General features: G+C 31.4%; 1 protein-coding gene across 1 annotated transcript; it reads left to right on the forward strand.

Annotated features, from left to right (window-relative positions):
• The first annotated feature begins 2,534 nt into the window (after window positions 1-2,534).
• LOC124355345 lies at window positions 2,535-14,042 on the forward strand. The gene is made up of 3 exons (XM_046806450.1): window positions 2,535-2,903; window positions 10,164-10,429; window positions 12,132-14,042. The coding sequence occupies exons 1-3, from the start codon at window positions 2,732-2,734 to the stop codon at window positions 12,870-12,872; spliced, it is 1,179 nt and encodes a 392-aa protein (XP_046662406.1). The 5' UTR covers window positions 2,535-2,731; the 3' UTR covers window positions 12,873-14,042.
• The last annotated feature ends 236 nt before the right edge of the window (window positions 14,043-14,278 follow it).

Consider the following 14,278-nt stretch of genomic DNA (forward strand, 5'->3'; position numbering starts at 1 on the left):
AGAAAAAGTGAGTATTCTGATTTTAAAACTTTTTCATTACAATCAGAATTTGTTTTCATTGCTTTTGAGATTAGTATATAACTTAAGTGTATTACTATAAATGTATTATACATATTAGTATATCAATGAATTGTTCGTTTCCAAAACACGTGTACTGTACTGACACTATTACAATCTTAAAAACTGGACTATTAGAATACAAAAATGTAAAAGTACAGAGAGCTTTTAAAAATAAGCACGTAAGGAAAAGCATTGTCCTTGGGAAATGAGCCTGCATGGGCTATGATTGTGAACAGACTGGAGTTGTTGCTAAATTCATAACGGGCCGAATATTAAGCATTTATAAAATTAAAAATATAATGAAAGAGGTAAAAAGCGTATGAATTTAAGTTGTAAATGTTAACGCGTTATAGAGAATATCAGAGAACGGGTATATAAGTTGAAAAGTGTTTTAAAATATGTTATAAGCAACAAGTTTAACATGGTCTCGGGAATTAAAATGCCTTATACTTCAACGGGTACTATAAAGGATATGTTAAGAAGGTATATGTATTTAAAATAAAAGGTTGTGCGCATGCCATACATTCATTAGAGTATTGGGCAGCAGCAAAACTCAGGGGTTTTTAACTGTCCTAAGAATGTATACAGAGTGTCCCGTAACTCTCTGGGCAAAGGTATACCACTGTATTGCTCAGGTCAAGACAAACATATTTCACCATATACACATGGGTCTGTGATGCTTAGTGTCCCATCTATGTATTTATGTGTTTGTTTATAAAAAAGTTAATAGCAGCATATTTACTGTGACAAGACATGGCCCACATGAGAGCTGCCGTTTATTGTTTTTGTGATGTTGGCTATTCGCTGAGAACCTCAATGTGGGCCATGTCTTGTCCCAGTATATCTGCTTTAATTTGGATATACAGGTATATTATTGTATTTGAATCATTTTGATGTCATTAGATTTTGTGATAAAATGTCTAATGCCTGTAAAAACTGTTATTCTTATAATTCTTGAGAAAAATTGCAGGTTCTTCAGATACTCAAAGTTTATAAATTTTAATGGCCGCCATTTTGAAAATACTAAAGATAATTTTATGATATATTTTTCAGTAACTGGCCTTGTTATTATAAACATTGTAGCCGAATTTGGCATAATTTAGTTTATTGGTTTTTAGGATTTTATTTTTTTATAAAAACACATACAGGCAGACAGATGGGAAATTAAACATCGGAGACCCATGTGCATATATTGAAATATGTCTGTCTTGACCTAAGCAATAATGTAATATACCTTTGTCCAGAGAGTTACGGAACACCCTGTATTTAAGAGTATTAATACATAAAGGTATCAATATTATATATATATATATATATATATATATATATATATATATATATATATATATATATTGTTATTTCATTTTGTATTATTATTTACTCCAAACTGATATTGTTTATTGCTGTTTACTATACTTTGTCTTATGTACTTTAGTTTCTTCTTAATGTGTCTATTTAATAGATATTATTTAACTGTGTATTTAACTTAGTAGACACCCAAATGATATTTTAACTCCTATATTGTTTTATACTTTGTTCTACTTAAGTGACTAATCAATTCCCAAATGATGGATAAGTCTTTGTAATTAGAAAGAAATCCACTTTATGAAATTAATCATGTCTCTTTTACTTATTTGTATCAATTAGATTTCATATAGGTCAAAATTAATAGCTGTTCATTTTAGATGTATTGCGGTTTGTTCTTTTCGGTTATGTTGTGTTACATGAAGAATGAATGTTGTTAAAACAACATATTTTATTGTTATAGTTATAATGTATATTCTATACATTGTAAGTATAGTACCTAAGTTTTAGCTAGATAAGCCTTTTTTGTACTATTAAGATTGTTTTTTGTTTACGAGATTAAATGTAAGAAAGTACCATTTGGTCCTAGTTTCACCTCAATAAAGAAGTGTTTCTATTCTATACTTTAAATGGTTAGAACTATCAAGAAAGTACTGTTTTGTTATATTTATTTTGTTATAATGCCATTTTCAAAGTGTACAAATAGAGTAAGGTCTTCAACAAGAGTTATGATCATTACCTTTAATTTAAATTAGTTTCTAATAATGGTCAGAGGAATTTTATTTCATCGCAGAAAAACCTTGTAGGGATTTGGATTTATTAAACTATACTATTCTTGTTATGTAGCTTTGTGTTATTTAGTGATACACCAGATTAACCCTTTTGCTGCCAAAAATGTATGAATTTTGCAGCGAAAAGCTACGTATAGTCACTCTCGCGCCGTTGTATATGAAGATTTTGTGTTTTCCCCGTTATACATAGAACAAACCAAACTAGCTTACTAGAAAAATCAAGTTAATGTAACCACGAATTGTATAACAGAGTAGCTCATGAGGCTGCAGTAGGTGAAGTGCATAGATGCAACATTGACCCACTTTCCCACTGCACTTGGCACTGCATCGTGACGTAACCGATGCACTTATCCGCCATATTGCGACCTTCGCTATTCCGGTCTATCATAGACAACGCAGTCAGTCAGTTGCATAGATAGGTCGCCCTCAAGTTGCTTTTCGTCTAAACTCACGTTCATTAGATTTTTCCCCTTTTGTAACTGCATGAAATACACATTTAGAGAGCCATTTTGTTACAAGTCTAGTCAGATTGTTGTTGAAATTCCTTGAGGAAATCTATTTAGCGAAATTCAAATATGTCCCAGTCTACCGAAGACCTTAAGGGCTTGTTGGAAAGGGTTCTAAGCCAGAAGGAAGGGTTGTCTGGACTTCGAGTGCACGAAGTAAGGGCATCCTCTATCACCAACCCTGGGGACAACTTCATGTCAGTGGTAAGCGCTGTGGAAGTGCTGGGGATTCTTCCGGGGGGTGAGTATTGGTGAAGAAATAACTACCCCAACACGACACTAGTGGCTTTGTTGTAGTAAGTGCTGTTGTGATTTGAGTCAATAATTCACTGGTAAATTTAAGGGCATGTTAATTTTAATTCTGAACTATATTCAAATACTAACATTGGTTGTGCATGTAATAAAAATAATTTTTAAAATTGTGACGAATAACTTGAAAAACTAATATGTGTGATATGCTAAAAACCATTATGGTCATACAACAGCTATCATATTTAGCTATGATAAATACTATACTAATTATTTTAAATTTCATTGTCATCCTTTATGGTTTTGTAGGCTTACAGAGTTGAGTATAATGTGGAAAAGTCTAGTCTCTAACCTAAAAGAGTTTGTATATTATGTACAAAGAGCTATCGTATATAATGCTATACGCTACAATACGATATAAAATGCTTTTAAAAATGGATACAAGCTATTAATATTTATATAGTAAGCCTAACAAGCAAATAATTCAAAGTAATATAACAAAATTACTTGTACCAAAATGGAGTAGATGTAGTAGTTCATCATATAAAAACTACAACCGTTTTTGGCATTTATATTAATAAATCCTTCAATTTTAAACAATCATATGAAACACATTTAATCAAAGCTTATTTTGGCATGCAAGTTTCTTTCTCATACAATAAGACAATTATATATAGAGATATTTAATTAATAATGGCGTTAAAAAATTGCTTATTTTACACAATAAAGCCATAAAAATGTTAATAAAATCACAGCTACTCGTATAGAGGGTAAGAACATATATTATTTATATACTTAAGGATATTGACCATTTCTGGGTTATTTGTCTAATAAAATGATATAGTTTACCTTTAAAGGTAAATTATAAATGGAAAGAAAAATGTGTGATCATTGCACAAAACATAATAAAAAGCTCAAAATGTAAATAATATGAGTTTAACTCATTTCAAGATTTCAAAATCATGAAAAAAGTACTTAAACTAGTATTTATTACATAAAATGGAACATATGATAATTTAATTAAAAGTGAATTACACTATTCAGCGGGTTCAGAGAAATTTGTTACGAGATAGAAGTAGATTTTACAATTCAAAATATACTAATTTATGCAATATAAGAGTATTTATTTTACGTATTAATTAAACTTTTATTAGTTTGTTTACGTTTACCAACACGTTACATATTATTAATTATGACCTTTCGAGGATCAATATCTGCTCCCTCCTTTAGGAGCCAAACCCTAAAACATTCGTAGAATTCATTTTACTAATTAAAACGTGAAGAAAATATATGTTGAAAAAGGATTTCACTTCCGGTTTTCTACATAATTATGGTTCACTTAATTTCAGTTAAAATAAAAGAACAGTTTACAAATATTTAACATTCATAAAACAACATAGTTATTTAACATGAATAAAAAGTACTATATTGACCTGAAAGAAAAGAAACAAAAAATAGTTTTCAATAATGTTTTAATCAATCATAAATAAATAATCATATTTTAAAAATCAACTAAATGTACAAGGTTAACAATTTATATGACCAAAGGGAAGCAATGTGACGCAAATGTTAAGGTTAACTCAAAGAAAGCGCCTTTTGAGCACCATAAAACCACTCAACATTAATTAACCATGCATTTCGTTCAAAGTGGAGATTGCTCTAATTCATTTATTATCTTTGCCAGCATTAAGCGAATCTCTATAATACACATTTTTCTTAATGAAAAGAGAAAAAACCTTAGCATATACGGAGCGCACGTTATTTTTTAAATATGCAGTTTCTATATCCATATACTTATTGCGTTGTAAATATTTGTTTTATATTTAAACTAAAGTGTGCAGGCATCATATAGTTTCAAAATTAGACTCTCATGGCTCAAATTATTATTTCTGTATTACAAGGTTACTGAGGCATATAAACAGCTTAAGATATATGAAGTGGTTTTATTTTCCATTAGATAGAAATTTGAAATACATCTCGTGAAAATGGTAAAAGATATTGACTTTTTTGGTATATCCCGTTAGCTCATTACATATTCCAAATATTTTATTTTTTTGGAAAAATTACTTTCTGCTGTATCACCAAATGAATTCCAGTTATTGGCCAATATAGCCAAAAATTTTGAGGTTGGTATACATTCCCAAATAATAAGCATAATTTTTTATTTATGTATTAGAAAACATGTCAGTATTGCATTAAATACCAAATGTTTATTTTTAGTATATAGCAAGAGGCAGTATTTAAATAAAAATAAACCTTCTGGTACCAAATATTATTTTTTTGCCCCATTTACGTTTCCAGAATTGCTGATGATTTAAGTGCTTATATAAACACTTTTATTTACTTTATTCACTGCTAGCCAGTATTATATTTTTATAAATATTTTGTTTGGGAAGAACATATATAGCCTCACAATAAACAAAATTCGTCCATAAAGTAGATGTTTATAGAACACAATGTTAAATAAAAAATAGGGGTTTTATTTACAGTGAGGTAAATGATCAGTACATACTGCAATAAATTAAATGTTTTCTTTTCTTCTCTAATACCAACCGTCTTTTTTTAATGAATGATATGCTTAGATTTATCAGGAATAAACTACAGGCGTTAGTGTAACTGTGGTGTTCACTATTTATGAACATCATATCAAAAAAGATCTGAAAAGAGAAATTCAATCATTTTAGTATAAGATTGTTAGTTGATATACCCCTTAAATACGATAATATAAGGTATCTTGCTCTCTATTGAACCAGCGTTTAAAATCTATTATTTTAATATCTAAAGTCTATAGCACACTACGATCTTGCAGAGGAAAGAAAATTACTCCCAGACCTGCAAGTTTGGAAAGTTCGCCTACTTCCCCTATTATGGCAGGTGTATGAATGATCAATCTGTACTCATTTCCGATAATCTTAGATTTTTTTATGATAGAGGCAATAATAAATCTTCTTATTAGTACATGTATTTAATAGGCAAGGCGCAAAATTTGGAAAAAACATAACGAAACCATCCGCTTACATATGGAACTGGAAGGGTTAATTCCGCGACACCCCTTGTAGCTTCACGTGCCAATTTTCAATTTTTGCCTGTCACAAATCAAGCAGGTATTAAAAATTTACCAAGATCATACATTTAATATGATAGCCTACTGGGAGTACTTATTAAAATGTTTGAAATAGTTTTTCTGATTATATTCTACAGAAAGTTAGACTTTTGCAATATAAAAGCTTATTTTGTTTCGTTGATAAAAATACCTTGACGTTGGTATTCTATTTTGAACTCTAATGCAAATTTTGGTATTTTTTTGGAGTTTTGAAATTCGGTATAGAGGTTCTGGATTGCTATAACAGTATTTGACCCAATCTCTTACAAATCATCTCTTAATAATCTTGCAGTGCAAATTATCTACGTTATTTACTTTAGTATTTTTTATTCTTTTTATCACCTAATACATTTAGAAGTTTATGTGACAAACTAAAATGGTCTAATATCTTAAAATTGCAAATAAGATATTATTTTTTTAATTTAAAACTTCTATACTTCTTATCTTCTCACTCCTCTAACTTTAATGTCATCTTTTCGTCTTAATTCTCCAACTGTTTTAACTCATTTAGTAAGTATTTTTATTAGGAAAGAAAATGTTAATGAAAAATTAGTATTTTTCTAAATATTTTCTTCTTCATTACTCAGAATATTACATTAATAGTAATTACTTCAAAATACGGCTTTGATATTATTATTCCAATAAGATACATAGTTTTATGTCCAGCTATACGAGTATTCATCTGTCCAGAAGTTTACGAAATTTGAGGAACCGTTTGAAGTGACGATTGATCTAATAATTTTAAATTCTGAATGCATTTAATAAGTTTTATTTTGTTTCAACAGTAATAATACTACCATATTTAACTTATATATAAGCTATGTTCATCCTACCATTTCGTAACTGTATTTGTGTAACACTTTATTCATAAGTGTAAAAGTCCTTTACATAAATTAAGCAACATTCAATTATGTCATAAATGTATATCGCGTTTATGTTATTATCACAAATGTCATAAAACATTGAGTTCATGAAACAATGAATGTACAATGTCCGTGTGTTCATAGGTACAATATGAACATCCAATGATGGTCTAACATATTAATTGTTTGCTAGGGGTTTTAATTACTATCATGTCAGCTCCAACCAAATCACTCAAAAGGGCACAGCACATAAATTACTTCCGCTCCCAAAGAACCGAAAGGGTGTCAGTTCTGTGTATCATCACCACAACCCTTTCGATTAGTTAAACAAACATCGCGATGTATCATTGGGAAATGAAAATTGAATTGAAATCGGTGTAAATTATTTTCTACAACCAATCTCTGTTTTCTAAATATTGTCAGAACCTAGTGCAAGAGACCTCCCCCTCAACACATTTTATCTAACTTAAATGTACATTACATTTTACGAACAAAAGTTCACAATATTTGGAGGCATCTTTGTGCTATTTTGTGTACACCAAACAAGGTGTTCCGTTGGTTTGACACGTTTAAAAATGACTTTAAATTATTTTTGAAATAAAGTACAAATTTTTTATCTCGTAATACAAAGGAAAACCTACTGAAAAACATTGTGGTTTGCAATGGTTTTGTATACCAGTTGTAAAAACGTTTTGATACAACGCAATATAGGTGTTGTGCTCAAAATAAAATAAACGTTTCTTTTTCAAACTTTTTGAAATGTTGTAGTCATGCCAAAATATTTAAAAAGTCTAAACCGGTCTTTGAATATTGTAAACCGGATATACAAGATATTTTAAGGTTTTTATTTATGAAATTCAAAGGATTTTGTTAAAATTTTATTTAAAAGCAATCCTAATAATATTATGTTTAATATAATATTAAGTGCGAAAGTGCCTTTGTTAATTTGTTTTGTTTTCACGCGTACAGTTTTCAACAGATTGTACTGACATTTTACAAGGACATACTTTAGGTCTGTATATAGGAAAGCAAAACCATATGTTTAATAATTTTAAACACTATTTTGAGTTTCTTTACATTCATAGCGTGAAAATATAGAGTAAGATGATAGTAACAATACCTCTAATATCACCCTTTTCTGCAACCTAAGAGTAAAACATTAAGCAGACAAATAAATTTAAAGTGTGAGAAAAAATATGAAACTGTACATATGTACCGTAAATTAAGTATTACATATAAAAGAAAAGTTACTACCTTTTAACATTGTAATTTTAAAGAATGTTATAAAATTCATCTTAGTTGTCTTTTGGCAGAAATAGGCTTCTCAGATCTGTGTAGGTATATATATATATATATTTATGTATATATTTAGATATATATGTTTAGCATTTTTTGCTTAGTTGGGTTATCCGTATGGTAAATAATCCAAAATATCCACCAAAAATTAAATAAAACTTAATTAATTTTTTGAGGACGCATGGGAACATAACAATAAACATACTAAGAGGCCAAAAAAGTTTATGGACTAAGAGAGTAAAACAGTGCTAAATCCCAATATTTCTTGACGAGAATCCCTTAGAATAAAAGTAATGTAACCAAATACTATAAAAATCACTTCAGACATTTAATCCATTCGGCTTAATCGGAATACTGTTTACTCACGTACGTGCATAAAGGAAAAGATTGCCTATTTACGGATTTTTTTACAACGGTGTGACTGTACGGTGGTGGAGCAGTAAGAGAGTCAGAGGGATACTACTTAATAAAAAAATATTAGTACATATTCTTTTAAATCCATGTGTTAAAGTATACTTTAACATGTCTAGAATACCTGGTAAAAATTTGGTTAAATTATCTTTAATGGTGTCTGAGAAAGCTGTGCTCAAAATATGCAAAATTAACATGGGAAAGATTTAACACTCGTGCTCCCCTTAAAGTAGGAGTATGGAAAAAGAAAATTAGAGAGAATTAATTTACTCCAGTCTTAGTATATTCTTCGTTCCATAGTTTATGTTGCCTTGATTCGCGATCAAGAACCTTTATTATACCGTTGTTTCATACCAAATTTCGAGTCTTTACGTCTTTCCGTTTTCGAGATATCGTGCGGACAGAATTTTTAGATCCCTCGAAGAGAATCTTTTCATCTCGAATAATACGCTTCGCTAACGCTCCGCCAATTATATCTACGCGCCCCTAAAACTTGCTGGAATTTCCCGGTTTACAAGTCTGGGAGGTAATTCTCCTGACACATTCTCCTGAGCAGTAACTGGCAACAAAAGTGCATTGCGCATTATCACCTCTTGCACAATGAGCTTCCGGGTAACAGACCTTGGCAACGTACAGTGACTGTACACTTTGTGAGCTCTGCGCTTGTTTGCTTGACTGTACGTTTATCTAGCAACACTTATCTAAGAGCTCGCTCCTTATCTAATCCTACGAATAATAAGACTTTAATTTAATAACTGCACTTCGCACAGAGATAAATAAATACTATCTATTAAGACTGCAACTCTGTATAAAATTGATTCAAAACTACAATGATAAAAGAGAATTGTTTGCTATTTGGTGTAGTAATTAACGTATTAAATTCTGTTTCGAAAAATCTTTTAACTAGAGGTAAAACAGAAGATTTGAAAGGCATGAAATATGTTTTACTGTCTCTAGTGTCATGTGCGATTTATTACACATCATATATTGATATGTAAGATTTATTAGTCTCAGGCTTTTAGGGTTCTTCAAGTTTGATAATATTTATAAAAATTCGAAAAGACAATATAAAACTCCCTACCAATCATTTCCTTAAGAATAAATTAGTTATACGATTAAAAATATTTTTTGCTAATCTCCTATACCATGGCAAGAATAACACAGAACTTAATTAAAAAACTGCATTTTGGCACACTCTGTAAATGCGTTCAATGCCAATTAATTGGTATTTACGCAAAAACATTGTGTACTAAGATCTTTAAAATGAAGCATCACACAATCGTGTTTAAATTTTAAAACCCTCCTATTTGGGGGTAATTTTGTTTGGTTGTTGTATTGTTTTACTCACTGCTTTGCTGCTGTATATTAAAAAAATAATTACTTGTATTGATTTCACCTATTTGTCACTATTAAGTAAATTGGTTCGTGTTAGAATGATAAAAATAAATATAAAACGTGAATCCAATTTCAACAATATACGCAGTACATTATATTGTTAGATAATAATATTTGATGATAACCTGGAAAGTATATGTAAATTAGATTACAAAGCACTACCGATGACGCTGACTTTGCATAGGCACCCCTTACCAGAAGAGCCTGTTTGTGAAGTGGCCTGTGGGTGGGGCTCAGCGCACCCAGACCTACCACGTGGACGAGGCATTCAGCAACGAGGCAGTGGTGTACCTGCAGGTACTACCCCTGTATGACGTCACCTCCCCCTGCCCCCTCTGCTACTATGCTGGTCATGACGTCATCGTCTTGGAGAACCTTAAGAGGCAGGGTTACACAATTGGCGAACGGAGCGTTGGCTTTGACTTCCCAACAGCTGAATGTACTCTTAAGGTAAGTGCACGTACAATCTTGACCTTTTATTATGAGTTTCATATTTTGCAACAAACACGTGACAAATCCAGTGCAGTTAAATTTTATTTATTTAATTTCCGATTTTCATCTTAAAAAATGTTTCATATTTTATTTTAAAATGTGTGAAAACAATTAAAAAAGTATAAATATTTATTGATATAAATATATTTCCTAACACAGAAATACAGTACGACCTAACTACATATTCTTAACACCAGTTTACTTTTTAATACTGTAAAATGTCCAAACCCATTCTATTCTGATATTGAATGTCATGCTGAAATGATCTTGTCACGCTGTTTAACAAGCTCTGAAGGACTTCGACAACAGCTCCACCCCAAGGATCATCACAACAACTGATATCTACAACATCGGAATAAAATTTAAAATGAGTCGGAGTATCCAAAGTTTATTACATTTGAAGAATCCTTTTTTCATTTTTATGAAAAGTGACATTTATGTTCGTTCCCTCCTGTATAAAACGTGGGTTAGCCCATACTAACTTAATTCCAATTACATGTAAGGAAGCATAAAATTCAAACATAGGTAACTTGACATGATAACAGGAGTTCGGACATTTAGTATCGTTATCGGAAAGGTATAACGTTTCGAGGATTGGAATCTATCCTCTTCATCAAGTGGGGGATGAAGATCACTTTCATCCGTGCCTTTGTGATGTGTGATTGTGTTTCTCGTACTGGTGACTTGTACTCGGGACTTCTATGTAGTGACAACGCCTGGACTGGACTCCAAGTAGCTGTCGGGTATGTTTGAACTCTTTTCTTTCCCCTTTTTCTTCTTTCTGTTCTCTATTTTGTATTTACTAATACCTCCCCCACCTGACGAAGAGGATAGATTCCAATTCTCGAAACGTTATGTTATACCTTCTGAAACCATAATGATCGCAAATGTCCGAAATCCTGTTATCCTGTCAAACCTTCCGTCGTCAATAACAAACTTTAAACAAAGAAGTTACTTGATGAAAACTGTTAAGTTCGTTCCCTACTCAGAGTTTTGAATTAATTAGACAATAGCATTCCTTATATTCTGGGCAAAACGGTTTAAAGGATATCTATAGATAAACAAACAGATAATTTTGTGGTACTTATATTCAAATACTAAATTTAAAGCTTTAAATAATTTTACAGCTAGATCACGATATTTGCTATGTGATGAGTTATAGGTTGTAGTTGGCTGCATTAACCATAGTCAAATTGTTAAAATATTCGTTTCCACTTAAGTGTTATTTAGCTTTCTCTAAATTTTTTTCGTTTTACAGTAATATTTTGTTACCTTTGAACTGGTATAATTACATCATTAAACGAAGATAGCTGCATATCTTATTTCACTTAATTAATCTTTTAGCGCGTAAAGGTAGTGGCCTGTAGCAAACTTATATAAGCACCTATACAGAGAATAAAGTTTATAAGTGTCCCTCTTCAAAAGCCAAACAATAGTAATTTTAATACAGATGAAGTAAATAAATTGAGTATGATGTTTTAGTGGTATACGCCTAAAAAGTAAGGTAGCTATCCAGAATGCTTATCTTCTTTAAGTCAAATATGTTATAGTCTTCTGCTCTAGGTAAATATCGTAGCAAAATTAATAAGTGTGTAGTGTGACTATTGAATCACGTGATGTTTCGGAAAGTTAACTGTACTAAACCTCAACAAACTTTCAGGCTCTAGCCAAGTTTCATGCAGGGTCTTATCATGCCAACCTCACGAAAAAGAAAGATTTCTTGGCAGCCACTGATCAGCTGAAGCCCATCGGCTTTCTCCTCTCGGGCAATAGAGACATGGTGGAGACATCTCTGCGGCGGGCAATCTCTATGGTAGCGGAGGTCGACGATCTGAAGGACGTCCTCCCCGTGCTCCGGAGCTTCCAAGGCAAGGTGTCCGAGAAGCTAAGGGACCTGCGGAGGGCGACCAATCTTACAGTCATGGGCCACGGGGACTTTTGGCTCAACAATCTAATGATCTGCAAAGAATCCGAAAATCCGGTGAAAATCGTGGATCTTCAAGCCTGTGCCATTATGTCACCAGCAGTGGACGTCTACAGCTTTCTCTACACGAGTGTTGCTTCCTCCGTCATGGAATGCGATCGCTTCGAGCAACTTCTCCGGATTTACAGCGAAGCCTTCCTGGACAATCTGAAAGGTCTAAGAATCCCTACTGAATACGCCCCATCGTTATCCGATGTCCTCCATGAGCTCAAGTCTAGAGAACTCTACGGACTTTTTATAGGAACTCTTTACCTTCCTGCTTTAGAACTCTCTCCAGATGTACCCGATCTTGACTCCGTCTCCAAAGAGCAAACTCTGGATGACGATTTTGCATTGAAATTTTTCGGCCCTGAGCTGAAGAACAGGATGCGGAATTTGGTAAGGCTCTGTAAAGAAAGAGGAGTATTAAGCACCTAATGGAGTATCAATATTAGTTTGTATTTAAAAAAGTTCCTAATGTATTTATGATAAATGTTACCTTATCGTGATAGCTGGAATATAATTATTGTCGATACATCACTATGGATATTATATTTTTCTATACAAATTTATATTTTCTGGTACGCGTATTAAGATAAAGTTAGAAGACACATTATTGTTATCAATTATTCATTAGTATAACTCTAATAAACAGTTTTAATAAACATTTAATGTTTTGTTCACCAAGCCATAATAAACCAATAATTTAATATTTCTTTTAGATCTTCAAAGATACCAATAATAAATCAAAGTAAATGCAATTCTGAACAACAGTCTTTATTGCGTTTTCCGTTATTGTAATAGATATTGAGATCACAATCGAAGACAGAATTAATAAATATCCTACTCTGAGTGGATATAGTAGAGCTATCGCAGATGTTTAATTTTATTTCAATACCAAACTTAAATTAAATTAACATATCATATCACCAGCATCTAAAGAAAGGTAAATTTAATTCATAGCTACTATATTAAAGCAACAGCAATGCTTTTATACTTTTGACGATGATTTGTTCACAAGTATAGATACCATATTAAAATATCAATTTTACACAAAAATCTCTTGTTAAAATTTTATAAATATTGATGACATTTAAAAGTATAATTTATTCAGTAGGCCTTCATACAGTGTTATGTACCTTTATTTATTGACACAGTCAAAAAATTAAAATGGACGAAGTCCAAGAAGTATGGACGATAGAAAGCAGTAGATCTATTAAAAATATATTAATATTATCGTATACGTATATTAAACTTACATAACATGATATTAAGAAAGTTTATTACTAACTAAATTTCTTTTGTAAAAGGGTTCTGCAGTATAGACAGTTAAAACATTGTTAATTTTGATTGTGGGTGAAACCTTTTTGACTATTTTTAAAACATTGAAGATTACATATTAACATAGGTTTTAGCTTACGATTGTTACGTTTTAACTAATTAGGTACAACATAAACTTTTACATGTGTGTATTCTTGTAAATATTACCCTATTAGCTGTAGCCTATGTAAATATTACCTGACGTTTCCACTATCTTCTTCATATATCAAGACCTTTCAAATGAGGTGTCACTTAATGGATTTTTACATTAAAAAATTTTGAATCGCCCCTTCCCCCACAATCTATCATTTTGGGGAAATGGCCAACTAAACAGAGTGTATGCATACTTTTAACTCACACTGTATTTGAAATATTACTGCACTAAAATTTTGTTTATTTATTTACTATTATCTAAATGAAAAATTCCATACAGAGTTTTGGAGTATTCGCGTGTAGAGCTTTATTATCCGAATACAGAAAACTTATAAAAGTTTATAGGTTAACGTTGCAGGTATCATAAGTCC

Source organism: Homalodisca vitripennis, chromosome 2 (genome assembly GCF_021130785.1).
Source record: "Homalodisca vitripennis isolate AUS2020 chromosome 2, UT_GWSS_2.1, whole genome shotgun sequence".
NCBI classification, from domain to species: domain Eukaryota; kingdom Metazoa; phylum Arthropoda; class Insecta; order Hemiptera; family Cicadellidae; genus Homalodisca; species Homalodisca vitripennis.